The 16,962-nt window shown below is 45.2% G+C and overlaps 2 protein-coding genes across 2 annotated transcripts in view; both read right to left on the reverse strand.

Moving 5' to 3' along the window:
- The window catches only part of LOC128065455 (leucine-rich repeat-containing protein 37A2-like), a 49,645-nt gene extending 44,062 nt beyond the window's left edge, over positions 1-5,583 (reverse strand). The window contains exons 1-5 of the mRNA XM_052658634.1: positions 3,787-5,583; positions 2,929-2,997; positions 1,517-2,568; positions 1,191-1,417; positions 734-896 (exon numbers count right to left, since the gene is read on the reverse strand). Of these exons, the coding sequence (XP_052514594.1) occupies positions 734-896; positions 1,191-1,417; positions 1,517-2,568; positions 2,929-2,997; positions 3,787-5,583 (3,308 nt within the window). The remainder of the gene's footprint in view (positions 1-733; positions 897-1,190; positions 1,418-1,516; positions 2,569-2,928; positions 2,998-3,786) is intronic.
- A 475-nt stretch (positions 5,584-6,058) lies between these two features.
- Positions 6,059-15,725, reverse strand: RDM1 (RAD52 motif containing 1). Its single transcript, XM_052658525.1, has 7 exons — positions 15,630-15,725; positions 15,066-15,245; positions 11,980-12,102; positions 11,435-11,606; positions 10,470-10,568; positions 7,600-7,685; positions 6,059-6,151 (listed from the first exon to the last, which is right to left on the reverse strand). The coding sequence occupies exons 1-7, from the start codon at positions 15,723-15,725 to the stop codon at positions 6,059-6,061; spliced, it is 849 nt and encodes a 282-aa protein (XP_052514485.1).
- Between the last annotated feature and the right edge of the window lie 1,237 nt (positions 15,726-16,962).

Here is a 16,962-nt window from a genome sequence, read left to right on the forward strand (position 1 = left end):
ACATGTATTGTGTGTGTTAGTCGCTCAGTTGGGTCCGACTCTTTGAGACCCCATGGAACCTGCCAGGCTCCTCTGTCCATGGAATTCTCTAGGCAAGAATACTGGAAATGGAAATTTCCTTCTCCAGGGGATCTTCCTGACCCAGGGATAGAACCTGGGTCTCCCACATTGCAGGTAGATTCTTAACCATTTGAGGCACCAGGAAAGCCCATATATGTTAGGCACTGGTGTAAGAGCTTTACATGTATTAACTCATCTAAATCTCACAACAATCCTATGAGATGACAGTTATCATCATTCCCACCTTACAGATGCGGAAATTGAGTCACAAAGCTAGCAAATTACAGACATGGGTTCAAACCCAGGCAGTTCAGCTCTGGAGTCTCTACTCTTAACCATTTGTTGTTTCACCACCAATGAGGTGGGGAGAGGGACATGTTGCTGTAAAGAGGATGGAGCAAAGATGGGAGAAGAGTAGATGTTGAGGAATTAAATAATGAGGTAAAAATTAGAGAAGGAAAAAGAATAGGGGTGATTATAAGTAAAAGACTGGAGAAGAGGCAACAATAGTAAGGAGGAGAATGAATATAAGGAATCGTTGACAAATGAAAGGTTAAAAATGGCAAGTCAGTCAATATGGGTTGGGGAGATGAGAAAGACCCAGGAAAACCTGGAAGAGGGGCTGCCACATTAGGCAGAATGCAGAGAACAAATAAAGAAAGGCCGTTCTTACAAGATGGTGAAGGTGCCATTGTAGGAGTTGGGCCCTGGCTCAGGCACTCTGTGGAGCTTCTGCTTTGCACTCAGACCAACACATGACAGCGTCTCGTCTTTGCAGGTACAGAGCTTACATACATTGATGGTTGTGGTGGCATTCTGTACTGGTTGCTTCTTTCCTAGGATATGTTTTATACCAGGGGGACTTCTGGGTACCGAAAATGGAGTCAAAGGAAAAAGAACCATCCGAGATATCATCTCAGATGACCTTGGTTGCTGAGATATGCTAACTCCCAGGTCCACAGTTGGGATTGTGGCTTGAGTCAGGTTTGGCGGAGGAAGTGTCACCTCTGGGGGAGCCGTGGTCTGCTGCAGGGTGGTAGAATATTCAGACACCATAGCAGGTTCTGGGGTTATGGTAAGCTCCAGGTCTGCATGATGAGTTGTGATGCTGGGTGATGTTGGAGGCTGACTTTGATCCTTGCTTGGGGTCTCCTGAAGGGTTGGAGGAGGTTCAGCCTCCGTATTATTCACTGCGGTAACGTTAACTTCCACGTCCATAGGCTGAATCGTGACTTCAGTCAGGTTTGGCTGGGCAACTGTCCCCTCAGGCTGTTCTGGAGGAGGAGCTGTGGTCTGTGGCAGGGCAGTAGAATGTTCAGATGTAGCAGGCTCTGGAGTTACGGTAAGCTCCAGGTCCACATGATAAGCGGTGACGCCGGGCGACGCCGCCTCGAGTGCTGGACCTGTCACCTCGGAATACAATGGCGGCTGAGCTACAACTTCCTTAATGGGTTTTGGAGGCTGAGCTTGGGTCTGCTGTGCAGTTGGAGAAGGTTCAACCTCCACAGTGGATTCCGGAGTTAGTGTAAGTTCCAGGTCCAAAGATTGGAAGGTGACCCCACTCAAGGCTGGGCGCTGAGACTGAACTGGCTTTGGATGTGGCTGTGTTAACTCGGGGTATGGTGGAATAGCTGCAGTCTGCTGTAGGCCTGTGGAATATTCAGCCTCTGTCGTAGGTTCTGGAGTTGTGTTAGGCCTCTGGCCCGATGGTTGAACTGTGACACTGGGCAGCAGTTGGCTCTGAGCTGGCATTGGAACAGTCACCTCTTGCTGCACTGGATGCTGAGCTGGGGTCTCCTGCATGGCTGCAGAAGATTCAGCCTCATTCGTAGATTCTGGAGTTATGGTAAGTTCCAGGTCCAAAGGTTTAAATTTGAATTCTGTCAATTGAGACTGAACTTGCTCTGGATTTGGAAGTGTCACCTCAGGGGGTTTGGGGCGAAGAGCTGTAGAAGATTCAACTTCTACAGTAGGCTCTGGAGTTACAGTAGGCTCCGGGTTGAGAGGCTGAACTGTGATGCTCGGCAGTGTTGGATTCTGAGCTTGATACTGGCCTGGAGTTGAATCAGCCACAACCTCCTTAGGTGGCTCTACAGGCTGAGGTGGTAGCTCCTGCATGGTTGGAGAAGGTTCTTCCTCCTTGGTAGGCTCTGGCTTTATGCTCAGTTCAAGGTCCAAAGGTTGAACTGTGACCTCAGTCAAGGTTGGATGTTGAACCTGAACCTGCTCTGGATTAGGAATTGTCGCCTCCAGGGGTGTAGAAGGTTCTGGAGTTATGGTAGGCTTCTGGGCCAAAGGTTTGATGGTGGCACTGGTTAAGTTTGAATGATGAGTCTGATCCTGTCCTGGTGTTGAAACTGTCACTTCATAAAGCATTGGAGCTTGTGCTACAACCTCTGTAGGTGGCACTGGAGGCTGAGATGGGGAGCCCTGCTGGGCTGGAGAAGGTTCTATCTCTTTAAGGGGTGGGGCTGGGAACTCCTCTTGGTTTGGAGAAGATCCTACATTCTGAGGGGGCCGTAGAAGGTGAGGAAGGGTCCCCTGAGGGGCTGGAAGTGGTTCCATCTTTGCAGGGGGTTCTGATATCTGAGTCTGAAGCACCTGCTGTGTGGGAGAAGACACCACCTCCTTGGGGGGCTTGAGAGATACAGTTGAGCTCCCCTGGGGAACTGGAGACTGAGCTGGGTGTCCCCCCTGGGCTAAAGGAAGCTTGATCCCCCCAGGGGGATCTGGAGTATGAGCAGCGTTCTCCAGCTGCACTGGAGAATGTTCAAGCTCTTTAGTGGGGCCTGGAGTTAGGGCAACCGCCAGATCCACGGATTTAGCAGTGATATGAGGTAACACTGGACCCAGAGGTGAGACTGTTACCTCATTCTCTACTAAAGGTTGAGTAGCAGCATCGTTGGTGTCCTTTGGAGGCTGAGCTGGTTGCTCATGCTGGACCACAAAAAGTTCATTTTCAGAGGCAGTCGGTGGCTGATTTGAAACCTCTTGCTGGACTGACAAAGGTTTTAACTGCCCAGGGGACACTGTAGACTGAGCTAAGGTTTCCTTTTGGGGTGGAGACGTTTTAACCTTATTAGTGAATGCTGGAGTGATGGTGAGTGCAAGATCCACAGGTTTGACAGTGGCGCTGGGCCGCTGCAGAAGCTGACCTAGAGAAGAAACTGTTGTCACATGATGTTCTGGAGAGAGAACTATAATTTCATTAGGGAGCTCTGGACGCTGAGCTGTGGCCTCCTGCTGGGGTGGAGAAGGTACAGTCTCATGAGCCTGTAGATCCTGAGCTGGGGTCTCCTGTTGTTCTGAAGGTGTAATTTGGGTAACAGCTTCTGGAGATGGGACTGGAGCTGGCACTTGAACTGGCAAAGGTTCAGCTTCCTCAGGCAACTGTGAAAGCAGTGTGGGGGCCTCTGGCGGGGATGCAGAAGATTCTGCATTAGTAAGGGGCACTGAGGACTGAGCCAAAGGCATCTGCTGACTTGGAGAAAGTCCTGCCACCGGAGTGGGTTCTGTGGTTACGGTAAGCTCTAGATCTGCAGGTTTGACAGTGACATTGGATATGCTTGAATGTTGAGTAGGTTGCTCCACTAGGGTTGCAGCAGATTCTGTCTCCACTGGAGACAGAGCTAGGGTCTCCTGCTGGGTGGGAAAAGATTCAGCCTCATTAGGGGACTCTGGAGACAGAGCAGCATCTTCCTCCTGGACTGGAGAAGATCCAGCTACTCCAAAAGAGTCTGACAGCTGAGTCAGGGTCTCCTGCTGGGTGAGAGAGGGTTCAACTTCCCCAGTAGGCTCAGAAGGCTGAGTTAGTTGCTCCTGTTCACTTGAAGAAGGCTCCACTTCCTCGGGGTTCTGGCCTGTGGTCTCCTGCTGGCTTGGAATAGCTTCAACTTCCCCAGTAAGCTCAGAAGGCTGAGCTGGTTGCTCCCGCTCACTTGAAAGTTCAACCTCCCCCAGGGTCTCTGGAGGCTTCTGCTGAGTTGCAGGAAATTTACTTTTCTTAATGATTGTAGGAGTGATGGCAAGTTTCAAATTATGAGGTTGAAATGTAACATTGCGCAGGTCTGAATGAACCTGATGTTGAATGCCATGTTGAACTATTACCTCGTCGCTAATTGGAATTTGGAGTACATACTCAGTAGGGAACCCTGGAGCTTGAGTTGGGGTCTCTTGATGGAGCACAGATGCAACTGTCTCAGGGTGCTTTGCAGGCTGAGATAGGTCCTCCGGCTGGACTGGAGTTTCAACCCCTTCCTGTTGCTCTGGAAACTCAGATGGGCCCTCCTGTTGGGCTGGAAGAGGTTCAACCTCCTCAAAGTGCTCTAGAGGCTGAGATAGGACCTCCTGCTGGACTGGAGAAGGTTCCACCTCTTTAGTGACCTCTGGAGTCAAGGTAAGCACCAGATCCAGAGGTTTAACAGTGACATTGTGCAAGCGTGACTGCTGAACTTTATGATGTGCTACTGGTCGAGCTACAGTCTCCTTAGGTGTCTCCAAAGGCTGGGCTAGGGCCTCCTCAGGGCTTGAGGTTTCTACTTCCTCAGGGGCCTCTGAAGGCTGAGACAGAGCCTCCTGTTGAAGTAGAGGTGGTTCTACCTCTTCAGTGGGCTCCAGATGCTGAGCCTGGGCCTCCTCCTGGGATGAAAAAGATTCAGCCTCCTCAGGCGACTCTTGTTGGGATAAAGATTCCAACTGCTCGGTGGGCAATGGTCGGCGAGTGTGGTACGCCTGCTGAGATGAAGAAATTTCAACCTCAGGGGGCTCTGGAGGTTGATCTGGGCTCCCCAGAAAATCCGTAGGTAGGCTCTCCTCAGGATAAAAGGCATCCATATTGGAATCTAAATAATCATCCTGCAGTTCTTCTAGACCCTGATTTTTTTTTCCAAGTTGTCTTGTAGTTCCAACAACAACTTTGGCAAGAGGTCGATGCTTAACAAGATCTTTCTTCAGGTTTGAGGGTGAAACAATAAACTTCGTTGGTTTTGAGCTCTTACTACCTAGAGGTGGAACAAGTATTTCAAATGATTGGTGATTTTCAGCCTGATCTAGACCTACAGTTTTAGCCTTACTTTTGTGTTGAGGAGGCAGAACCAAGGCTTGATTCTGATCCCAATCTAGCACTGGAACTGCTGCTGGGAGCTTTTGATGCTGGGTTAGCTTGTCATCCAGATCCTCGTGTAGAATAGCAAACTTATCTGGCTCTGCCAACAGCTCTCCAGCTGAATCCGAGTCCAGGTATGGAACCAGAGTCTCACTCAGATCCTCATGAGGCAGGGCCAACATGTGGTCTGGAGAGGAGGAAGTCAAGTAATTAAAAACCCCCGGCTCTGCCACGGGTGTGAGTGCATGGGGCGATTCGGGCGGGAAGTCAGAGGAGTGTGAAGACCAGGGCTCAGTCAGCCCTGGGGGGTCCGAGGTCAACTGGACAGGGCCCTGGGCCCACTCCAGAGACTGAGCTGCCTGAACCAAAAGCCACAACGGTTGCCAGGTAAGGAGGAGCCAGAGGCGCAGCCGGGACATGACATGCGGAGGCTCCCGGGCGCAGCGACCCAGGCCAGTGGGGCGCCGGCGCCGCCCCTGAGCGGGAGCCGAACCGTTATGTGAGCCCACAACGCGCGCGCACCGTTAGCAACCGCGCGCCCCTCCCCCGCCCAGCGTCCAGCCCTTTATTTACGACACCTTTAGTTACGCCACCTTTATTAGGTTCGAACCAATGTGCGCCATCTGAGTGCGCCTTTTTCCCAGAGTCACCAGGGCGCAAACCAAGCCATCCTTTCTCTCGCACAGGTGACAGTGACCTCCGGCCGGGCCCTCTCCCCAGCCTCCCCCAGCCCCTCCCAGGCTCTGCGCAACCAGGCAGGATTTGGGCTGCAGACCTAAATGGCCCTGAACGCTGACAGCCCAGGGGTCCGGGGAGGAGTGGAAGGGGATGCGGAGCTTCCCAAGGAAGCCCCAGAGGCCAAGCATTCCGGGCAATTCAGAAGCGCTAGTCCAGCTATGGCACGGTAAACTCTTCCTCCTCAAAGCTGAAGTCTGAGAGGCATTCTTCCTCCCCTTGGCCACACGGCTTCCAGGAAAAGCAGCTGACCTGCAAAATGAGCAGCACTAGTTAGGCTGGCGGGAGGGGAGCACACCTTACAATTTTAAAGTTATTCAAAAATGTTGCTCTTTCCTCTAAACTTTCAGTACCCAAGTCTGGTCATTAATTCACCACTTTGCTGTTAAGGGTTACCACCAAATCAGTGATGACTTCAAATGTTCTGTAGGAGAGGCTTTGGGCAAGTGAGCAAGTCATTCTGGGAAAGAATGTCCAACCAAGTGAATGGCCCTTTACATTACCATGGGAAAACTTGCCCCATCCCACCTCGTTTCAACACAGCCATTAATCTAGAAAAAATTGCAGTGTCACAGAGTCCTGCTCTGTGTACACACCTGGAGAAAACACTTAAGATGTTAAAAGTCAGCACGTTTTAGTAATTTTCTTGAAATACTGTAACTAAGCACGCAGTTTACTTTCTTCACAGTCCTTTTAAATAATCTAGTCGTTTTTGTTTGGCAAGACCTCTAACGTTTAAACTCCAAGAGAAAAGGAGCTTCATCTTATTCCCACTGTCCAACCTAATGTTTTTTAAATGGAACTGATTCGAAGATTGGCCTCATTTGGGAACGGATTTGTTTCTATAATCAGGTTTCCAAAATCTTTAACATCAATACCGATTCCTTTCCTCTCTCATTTCATAGGAAGCCAGCCTTCTAAAAGCCCAAACATGGATACGTTTGAAGTCTCCGTGACTTATTTGATTTAAATTGAATTAAAATAATTATTTTGTGAAGAAAAAACTTTCAAAACTTTTATGTTTTTCAGGACATAACCACCTCTTCTTTCTCTACTTTTTTCTCTTCAAAACAAACTTTGCAACATTGGGGTGGGTTAAATAATCAGAAATCTAGCCCCAAATTAAGTTCTCAATGACATGAAACACATTTTTTGCTTTTTTTAAAAAAATCCTATATGCAGTACATTAATGTTTTCTTTTAGAAATTACTTTGACAACTTAATCCCTGATTTGAGGCATTCATATAATTGGTTTACAGAAAGGTCCTTCAGCAAAATATTTCACACAAAATACATATGAGATCTGGGTAAAACACCTTATTTGAAAGGCATTAATACATTAATACAGTTTTCACACACTGTAGCATAATCACAACAAATTAAAGCCATAATTACTTTGTTCCCAAATGCCCACAATTCTGTTTGAGAGGAGTTCTAAGAGGCCTGTGTCTTCTCCTGTGTCCACAACTGTACAAGTACCTCATGGTCCTCAACCCTGCACTCCAAATTTCAAATAAGGGGTCAGAGAGAAGGCTCAGACATCAGGAAAAGTCCTAGAAACTTCCTGCCTCAAAAGCAGTTTCAGAGTTTCACATTTCCCTAAGGATGATGGAGCTGAGCAGACATGCCAAGAATCTTCTGGCTGTTTTGAATTATGGCTACCCTGGCTTTCAATCCCTTGAGTCTTTCTCTCCACATACTTGAATTAAATCCTGTAGTTCCTCTTCGGTTCTAGCATCTGTGACCTCTTCACAGCATCTATACGCCACAGCTATTTTACCACTTTCTGAAATAGAGTTAACAAATATCAATTCAGAAATTTTGTTCCAAAACTTCCTGTGCACAATGGTAGCATCCAATAATTAGACATTCTTTTTATTTCTAAACGCAGAAAACAAGAGCATTTTCCTAGCAGTTCCCTCATGTGACACATATCATTACTATTTGTGAAAAAATATTTAAAAGAAGTATCAATTTTGGTTCAAAAACCTTTATGATCTTAAAAATAAGAACTAAGGAATGATGCAGTAAAAGCTGTGGAAACAAAAATGTTCAATCACAATATGATTAAATAGGAAGTCATTAAGGAGGGGTCAAAGTGAGTTCAAACCGGGGATAGATACCACTGGACTATACAGGAAATGTCTTATTAGAAGCGAGGCAAATGTCTACTACTTGGGACCAAAATTCTACCAGATACAATGAACAAAGCTTTGGAGAGAGAATTTTACTGGCCTATGTACCTTTTGGACTACACAGCTTCCCTCAAGGCAAACTACAGCCACCAGGCTTTTCCGTTTAAGGAATTTTGAGTGCATATAAGGAACACTATTTGCATATTCAGTTCAGTTCAGTTCAGTCGCTCAGTCATGTCCAACTCTTTGCAACTCCATGAACCGCAGCACGCCAGGCCTCCCTGTCCATCACCAACTCCCGGAGTTCACTCAAACTCACGTCTATCGAGTTGGTGATGCTATCCAGCCATCTCATCCTCCTCTGTCGTCCCCTACTCCTCTTGCCCCAATCCCTCCCAGCATCAGAGTCTTTTCCAATGAGTCAACTCTTCACATGAGGTGGCCAAAGTACTGGAGTTTCAGCTTTAGCATCATTCCTTCCAAAGAACACCCAGGACTGATCTCCTTTAGAATGGACTGGTTGGATCTCCTTGCAGTCCAAGGGACTCTCAAGAGTCTTCTCCAACACCACAGTTCAAAAGCATCAATTCTTTGGCACTCAGCTTTCTTTAGAGTCCTACTCTCATATCCATACATGACTACTGGAAAAACCATAGCCTTGACTAGATGGACCTTAGTCGGCAAAGTAATGTCTCTGCTTTTGAATATGCTATCTCGGCTGGTCATAACTTTCCTTCCAAGGAGTAAGCGTCTTTTAATTTCATGGCTGCAATCACCATCTGCAGTGATTTTGGAGCCCCAAAAAATAAAGTCTGACACTGTTTCCACTGTTTCCCCATCTATTTCCCATGAAGTGATGGGACCAGATGCCATGATCTTCGTTTTCTGAATGTTGAGCTTTAAGCCAACTTTTTCACTCTCCTCTTTCACTTTCATCAAGAGGCTCTTTAGTTCCTCTTCACTTTCTGCCATAAGGGTGGTGTCATCGGCTTATCTGAGGTTATTGATATTTCTCCCAGCAATCTTGATTCCAGCTTGTGCTTCTTCCAGCCCAGCGTTTTTCATGATGTATTCTGCATATAAGTTAAATAAGCAGGGTGACAATATACAGCCTTGATGTACTCCTTTTCCTATTTGGAACCAGTCTGTTGTTCCATGTCCAGTTCTAACTCTAACCCCTGAGCTATGGAGCCAACTGCATTTGCATATTAGGGATAGGCAAACAACCTAGACAGTTAGTTTGGTTCTCAAAGGTTGTTACTGAAATTGACAGTTCATGGAGATTCTGCCTGGTGACCAGGGAAGTCAAACTTCACTGGAACGACTGCCCAGGCTGCAAGGCTGACACCAGTCCAAGGCCAACTCTGACAAGCAAATAAGGTCTCTGACAACTTAGCTAGCATTTCTCAGTCCCTAAGCCTGCAGGGCCGTGAAACAGGGGAGCAATTCTGTTCCAGGGATCCACCAACCATGAAGTTTCCTTTGGGCACAGCCTGTGACATTCTCACCCTATATAACTCAATAGGGTACATAATCAAGCTATTCAATAGCATGATCACACTCAAGGCTCACAAAAATGTATATAAGAATCGTATTCACCCAATATATCAGAAATGAAAACTGAAATTGATTCCAAAACATAATGTAATCAACTCTTCAATAAAACAACAATAATAATAACAGTCAAAACATTTTGTCTGCTTACTATGTTCCAGGCATGGTTCTAAGACTTACATTCATCATCTTATTTACTCTTACAATATCCCCCCACAAGGTAAGCTGAAATACTAACCCTACTTATAGATCAAGAAATTGCAGCTTAGAGATATTTAATACCTTCAAATCTCTCTGGCTAGAAAACCTAAAATTGCAACAACAAAAAAAATCTAAGAGACAAAGTCAGGACTCAAACACAGGTGTCCAAGGCTTATAGTCACTATACTATTCTGTATGATAAGTCAGCCATCGAGAAAGAACTGGATCAAACACTTTCTATATGAACTGAGGCAAGTCAGTCTACATCTAAACAGTGGGGACAATAATATTTGTGTCATTTTTCTCATAAATGCCACAAAGAACAAATTTGAGACTGTTGCTGTGAAAGCATTTGGTAAATGAAAGAATACGTAGTGTTTTATTTTTAAACATTCTTTTTTTTTACTTTTTATTTATCTATTTACTTGGCTGTGCCAGGTCTTAGCTGTGACATGCAGAATCTTTAGTTGTGGCATGTGGGAGCCACATGCTACTTCGCTGATGAGGGATCAAACCCAGGCCCCCTGTATTGGGAGCACAGAGTCTTAGCCACTAGACCACCAGGGAAATCCCTATGTAGTGTTTTAGATAACCATTATTTTCATCTAATTAACTTTTCAAATAAGTTTAATTGCTCATTGAAACTGAAGTACTTTAAGGACAATCAAAAAAAGTCTTACCTAAAACCACAATCTGCAGTTTCTGGAATGCATCTGTCATAGCCTTCTGAATAGCAAGTTTCTGGGTTTTTTTCCTTTTCATAAGGAGTGATAATGGCCCTAAATCCAACCAAAACAAATGAATTTAAAATGCTTATCTGGATAACTGATTTCTAGGTTGTATGTTTAAAAATTTAAAAATGCACCTGTGATTCTTAGATCATTATCTTAGTGATTAAGGGTGAACACAACACTAGGGTGTGGTTGAATGACTACGATGTAGTTATATTCTGGCAGGGCACGTTTTTCCTGCTCACATCTATTCTTGAAGTTCCTGAAATACTGGATGGGAGATGCAAACCAAGAACGTGGCACAAATCTCTCATTACTCACAGATTCCACATGGACAAGCTACAGCCACGCTCCTGCAGACTCCTGCGTTGAGAGGGCTGGATTCACACAGTGAGACAGATGCTCTGGCCTCTCTCCAGGCATCACTTTCAGGTGGATGGTGGGGCCTCCTCCACTCCCTTGGCTAACAGCCCTGCTTCTGACTGAAGCCCTAGTGCCAAGGGAATCCATACCAGTGGGAATCCCCTTTCCAGGGATCTACATTTGACTTTCTCCACTCAAGCCCTTCCATAGCAGGCAAAGGACTGAACCTTTACACAAGAGTTTATTGAAATCTTTAGACAATGATTTTGTTGGGATAACTGAAGGCCACAAGAGATTTGAAGGACTATTTTAGCAGAAAACACATTATTAACCAAAAATGGAAAAAGAAAAAAAAAAAAAAACACCTTAATTTTCCCTCCTCCTTGGCAGTCAGTCAGTTCTAAAACTCTGAAGTTTAAGGTCCTGTCAGGTATTGCCTAAGTTAAAAACCTATGTGGCAAAGGAGAAAAACTCTGCCCAGGACTTCAGCTGCTTGGCAAAGGTGATGATGTATCTGAAAAGGCGAGTTTCATAAAAAAAGGAAAACAGACCTTCTTCCAAGTTATCCAAAGGTTCCTCAGCCATGCCAACTCCTGGACTTCTGCACTCGTAGGATGGCAACACCACCTCTAAAGCACAGAAGAACTTCAGGCTTTGCCTCTGAAGAGGTGCTACAATATCTTCATTTTCCCTTTCTTCTTCAGGGTCAGAAAGATCCTGAAGCTGTTAGGATTTTGAATTAAAGATTATACTTCAAAATATTCTGTTTTGAAAACTAAAAATCTCCCATCAATCCCAGTTAATAGTTGAGGTGTCCTATAGCTTCAAAATCAAGTGAGATTTGCAAACGAATTACTAGGTACAGAGAACTACTTTTTATTATACATCACACAATTACTGGAGAAAATTATGGACACCACCATTTAAGTCACTGAGATGATCAACGAGTTCTAGGTGGCACGTCCATGCTCAGATACTTCCATGAGGAAGTCTTTCCCATCTCCTCCCTGTAGCCTAGTTCTAGTTTTCTTTCTAAAGTGTAGGAGTTCAATGTTGAAAGGGGCCTGGTTGGTCAAAGAAAATCTACAGAGTTTACCTTAATGATGCTTTTTGACCATCCATTGAAACCAAAGTAGTAATTTGCCAATTCTTGGCATCTGGAGCTGTTTAGGGCAAGGGCGTTGTGTTGAACCGCCTTATGTTGGGTGCCAAGACGAATCTAAAGACATAAGAAACCTAAAAATATCACAATCTGACAGAGACTTATTTTGGATATACCTGTTTGTCAATACTGGTTTCATGTTGCTGTGTTGTTTAGTGGCCGAGTTGTGTCCGACTCTTGTGACCCCACAGACTGTAGCCTTCCAAGTTCCTCTGTCCATAGGATTTCCCAGGCAAGAATACTGGAGTGGGTTGCCATTTCCTCCTCTGGGGGATCTTCCCACCCAGGGAGTTAACCCGCGTCTCCTGAATTGCAGGCAGATTCTTTATCCCTGAGCCACCTGGGAAACCCCAACCAATTTCAGAGTGATTGTAAAGATTATATATGACATTTTAAGTAATGAGTTCACAGTGAGCCCTAAATAAGTATTCTTTATTATTTTTAATAAGTCAGTACTTTTCTGCATCATTTCCAGAACCCCTGATTCATCAGGTTTCCCTGACCTCTGGTGGTGAAAGTGATGATGAAAGCAACCAAGGAAGCCCAGCAGAAGCCTATTCTAGGGCTGTGAGTAAGCAAAGGAAGGAAACTTTTAGTCATCTTATCCCCATCTTATCCTGCTTGAGAATATGACCTGAAGGGGAGATAAGGTGGACCGGCCACTGAAGTAGGACCTTAATCTGTAGCATCCCCTCCCCAAGTTACTAACCCCTGTTAGAAGAGGGAATACACATACCTCTATAAATTTTGTAAGTAACCAAGACTTAGAGGTTCATCTACACTGACAAACTTCTTTGAGAGTATAAATATTTCCAGCATTAACTCTCCAAGTAACTTACACAGTATCACATTACTGTGGATTTTTTACATCACTAGCACTTTGTTAAATGTCTATTTCCATTTTAAACAGGGTGTAATATATAAATATATTAATAAAAATTCAAATAAAGTCAAAGCATTATTAATTCTTTATTTCTCTGTTTGGGGATCTTCCTCTATCACTTGTTTATGAACTTCTTAAGTGCTGGAAGGAACCATATCTTGTTACCAGGGACAAGCATAATTCTTGGCATATAATAGAGGACTGAGGGTCTGTTGACTCAGTGAACGAATGAAAGAATGAGTAAATAAGAAAATGAAATTACTTTCTCCAACTGAAGCTGCCTGCTGGGAAGGAGAAATGAAGACTAATTTTTAAATGTTGAGTGTCTTGTGGGAGGCTAGGCCCTGTATGCTGCTACTACTAAGTCACTTCAGTCGTGTCCAACTCTGTGCCACCCCATAGAAGGCAGCCCACCAGGCTCTGCTGTCCCTGGGATTCTCCAGGCAAGAACACTGGAGTGGGCTGCCATTTCCTTTTGCATGAAAGTGAATCTAATGCATGAAAGTGAAAAGTGAAAGTGAAGTCCCTCAGTCGTGTCTGACTCTTCGTGACCCCATGGACTGAAGCCTAGCAGGCTCCTCCTTCCATGGCATTTTCCAAGCAAAAGAACTGGAGTGGGTTGCCATTGCCTTCTCCAAGGCCCTGTATGGTGAGTCATAATTCAGCTGTCCTGGACAATGAGAAAGCTTCAGAAGAGCTCTGAGCACAGTAGAGAGTCTACATCTGGGATAACCTTGCCACAGTTCTCGCTGGCAAACAACATATAATTAAACTAGGAACAATTGGGAGGGGGGTAAAAACTCAAGGTTCTGCATTACATAAAGAAATCTAATATGAATGCTCTTTCCTCTCAACTATATAGTGACTTATAGAATATTTCCTTCATTTCTCTATCAGTGATGGGTTTTATGGTGTGTAAATCTCAAAACCTAAGTTTACGGAATGGTCTTAATGTTCAGTATAAGAAAAAGAGCTCATTACTCACAACTGATACCAAGTAATCGTTTCATAATCTTTCCAGTAATATCTAAGTGGGTATATGAAATGGTCACAGCCAGTAGCAGGCAGATCATAGTCTCCAAATTAAAGAATGTCTGACAGGAAATCATTTCAATCATAGGGAGGAGAGCCCAGATTGAAGAGGGTGTGAAACAGGGTACAAAAGTGGGAAGTACTGTACCTAGAGTCACGTCTGAGGAGAGTTCTCAGATTCCACCAAGGTTAAACCAGTGAGAAGAGAAATATGGGTAAGAATAGGCAGCAAGGTCAGTGGGAAGTAGCCAGATCAAAAAACCAACCAGAGGGACTTCCCTGGTGATCCAGTGGTTAAGACTCCACCGTGCAAAGCAGGGGACATGGGTTCAATCCTTGGTCAGGGAATTAAGATCCCACATGCCCCGGCGCCACAACTAAGACTCGACCCAGCCAAATAAATAAATATTTTAAAAAAGAAGCCAACCAGAGGAGACATAGAGTTATAAAGTGAAAGGCTTGGGAAATCTAAGCCTTACTCACTTATTCAGAGGAATTGAAAAAATCCTTGGAAAAGGAATGGTGGCTGAATGGAGGCATATAGTGACATGTTCATTCTGGGGCTCTGGCAAAGTAAAACTGGCTAGCATGTTACTATGGAGCCATATTATTAGAATAATCATGCACTAAAGAATATTTTAACCATTTTCTGGAAACTGAAGGGAGTTCTGAATAGGCAGTTTGAAAATGATGATGATGATGATAAAGCATCCTTTATGTTACAACTGACTAAAGACTTTGTCAAGCTCACACATTTAAAATTCATATAAAACGATAAAGAACTCTTGTGAAGATTTCTCAAATTAAGGGGCAGCATCAAATGACATGGGGTTTAACATCAGTAAGTTTGGGTTTGACCTCTAGTTTCCATATTTATTGTCATGAACCTTAAGTAAGTCAGTTAACCATCCTGAGTTCGAGTTTCTTTGAAAAAGAAGAGAAAAGAAATAGGGGTGGGGGGAAGAAATGGGGAGCTGTGGGCGGTAAGTGGAGCAATGCATCTGAAAGCATTCTGTAAAGCAGAGTGCTTTACAAACGTTGGCCTATTCGTTTTAAATTCAGCACTTCATCCCAGCCGGGCGAGGAATTCCACATTTGGACCCACCTTCACTGGAGATTTCTGGAAAAGCTGCTTCTGGTCGCATGCCTTTTGGGCTCTGTGAGCATCCCTCGCTGAATAAAACTTGACGATGGCATAAAATCCAGGACCGGCCACTGCTGCGTTTGGGAAGACTCGGACCGAATATAGAAGGCCGAACTGGGAGAAGACTGTGAACAGAGAATGCTGTAGGGTGGTCCCACGCTAAGTAAGAGCAGGAAATTTCAAGCCCAGGAAACCAAATTGCCCATTCGCTTATATTCTCCCCAGCCCTTCGCCACAGGCAACGGTGGTGAGCCTCCCAACTCCAAACACTTCTCATTTCACAAACAAGTTTCCCTCTGAACTCCTAAGCTTCGAGAAGCATTAGGAGGCAGTGTGAGGCCTGCTGGGAACTATCTCTCAAAAATCTGTAAGGACGAGTTGACTGCTCCGGTCGGCTCTAGAACTAAGATTCCTCTCAGAGAAGACCACAGGCGGGCTAGGTGCTGAAGCAGGGCCCCGGGGCTCCCAATTACTAGGGCGCGAGACGACTTTCTCCATCCCTCCCTCCACCTCGGCCTGGCTCACTTGCAAGGCCTCGGCCGTGGGTCCAGAGCTCAGTTCCCAAACAAGCAAGGTTTTGTCACTCCCTGTGGGAACCGCAAAAGGTACCAACTCCGCCATCCTACCGTCACCGCGCGTGCGCGGCTCGCGAGAAAGCCGCACTGCGCCTGCGCACGGCGCGCCCGCGCTTTTTTAAAAGGAGCGCGTGAGGGGGCGGGGCCAGCTCTGGGGGAGTGAGACGAGGGCGGTGCTCGGACCTTTCTTTCGCCCCGCCCGCTCCTGGCGGGTCTCCGCCTCTAGTTCCCCTTCCGCAGCTGCGTCGCCGGGGAGACCTTGGAATTTAGTGTTAGAGTACTAAGTGAAAGTGAAAGTGAAGTCGCGCAGTCGTATGCGATTGTTTGCGACCCCATGGACAGTAGCCTACGAGGCTCCGCCGTCTAGGGGATTTTCCAGGCAAGAATACTGGAGTGGGCTGCCATTTCCTTCTCCAGGGGATCTTCCCAATCCAGGAATCGAACCCGGGTCTCCTGCATTGCAGACAGACGCTTTACCGTCTGAGCTACCAGGGAAGCCCAGAGTACTACGTAGTTAGCAGTAAATACCTACTGAACTTTAAAATTTTAGATGTCCCGACTCTGTGGGAAATGACCACCAAAGATGAAACACTTGGACCTAAGAGTGTTTCTTTTCATGAGTTTTAAATTATGCAAATCAAGGTATAACTTACTAAAGCCATCAACAGTCTAGTTTGAAATCCTTAAAAAGCTGGTTTCTAGTCCATTTTCCTAAAGTACCCCCAAATCACCTGCCATATTTCTACACCCCTACCATGACTTTCTCCACTTCAATATATCAGAACTTTAGCCTCACTCATTACCTACTTCTGAGCTCTTTTACTTCAAAAATAGCTGACTTTAGAGAAATAACTTGGATCTTGATACTGTTTCAAACCAATAACTACAGATTTTATTATCCATTTCATTATTTTTGCATTCATAGTATGTGTCCATTTATTCATTGTATCCATTGTTCACAGATGTCTTTGCTTCTGCAGCTGGATTAGGAACACCACATGAACAATAGTTACCATTTATCATCCTTCTTCTAGTACCTAGCACACACTCATAATCTATTAGGTACTCAAATATAGGTGGAATTAATCATGAATAAATTAATACATTCTTTGCACAAGGAATGGTTTAATAATTCCAAAAAAATAGAGAAGCTTCTTTCATCGTGGTCTTCTTGGTTTGCAAATGACAGTCAGGAACCAGGGACCTGGGCCTGGATGGGAACAAGGAGGAAGCCCTAGAAAACCATTTATTCCTGGGGCTCTGGTCAGTTTTATTTGTAAATG

The sequence above is a fragment of the Budorcas taxicolor genome, chromosome 19 (assembly GCF_023091745.1).
Source record: "Budorcas taxicolor isolate Tak-1 chromosome 19, Takin1.1, whole genome shotgun sequence".
NCBI classification, from domain to species: Eukaryota; Metazoa; Chordata; class Mammalia; order Artiodactyla; family Bovidae; genus Budorcas; species Budorcas taxicolor.

Bases quoted from the DNA above. Each gene is read 5' to 3' on its own strand.
- RDM1 (XM_052658525.1), bottom strand. From the start codon at position 15,725: ATGGCGGAGTTGGTACCTTTTGCGGTTCCCACAGGGAGTGACAAAACC. The intron at 10,569-11,434 runs GTCTGTTTTCCT...GGTTGGATTTAG, and splicing joins TTTGGATAACTTGGAAGAAG to GGCCATTATCACTCCTTATG. The intron at 6,152-7,599 runs GTATGTGGAGAG...CTCATTTTGCAG, and splicing joins AACTACAGGATTTAATTCAA to GTCAGCTGCTTTTCCTGGAA.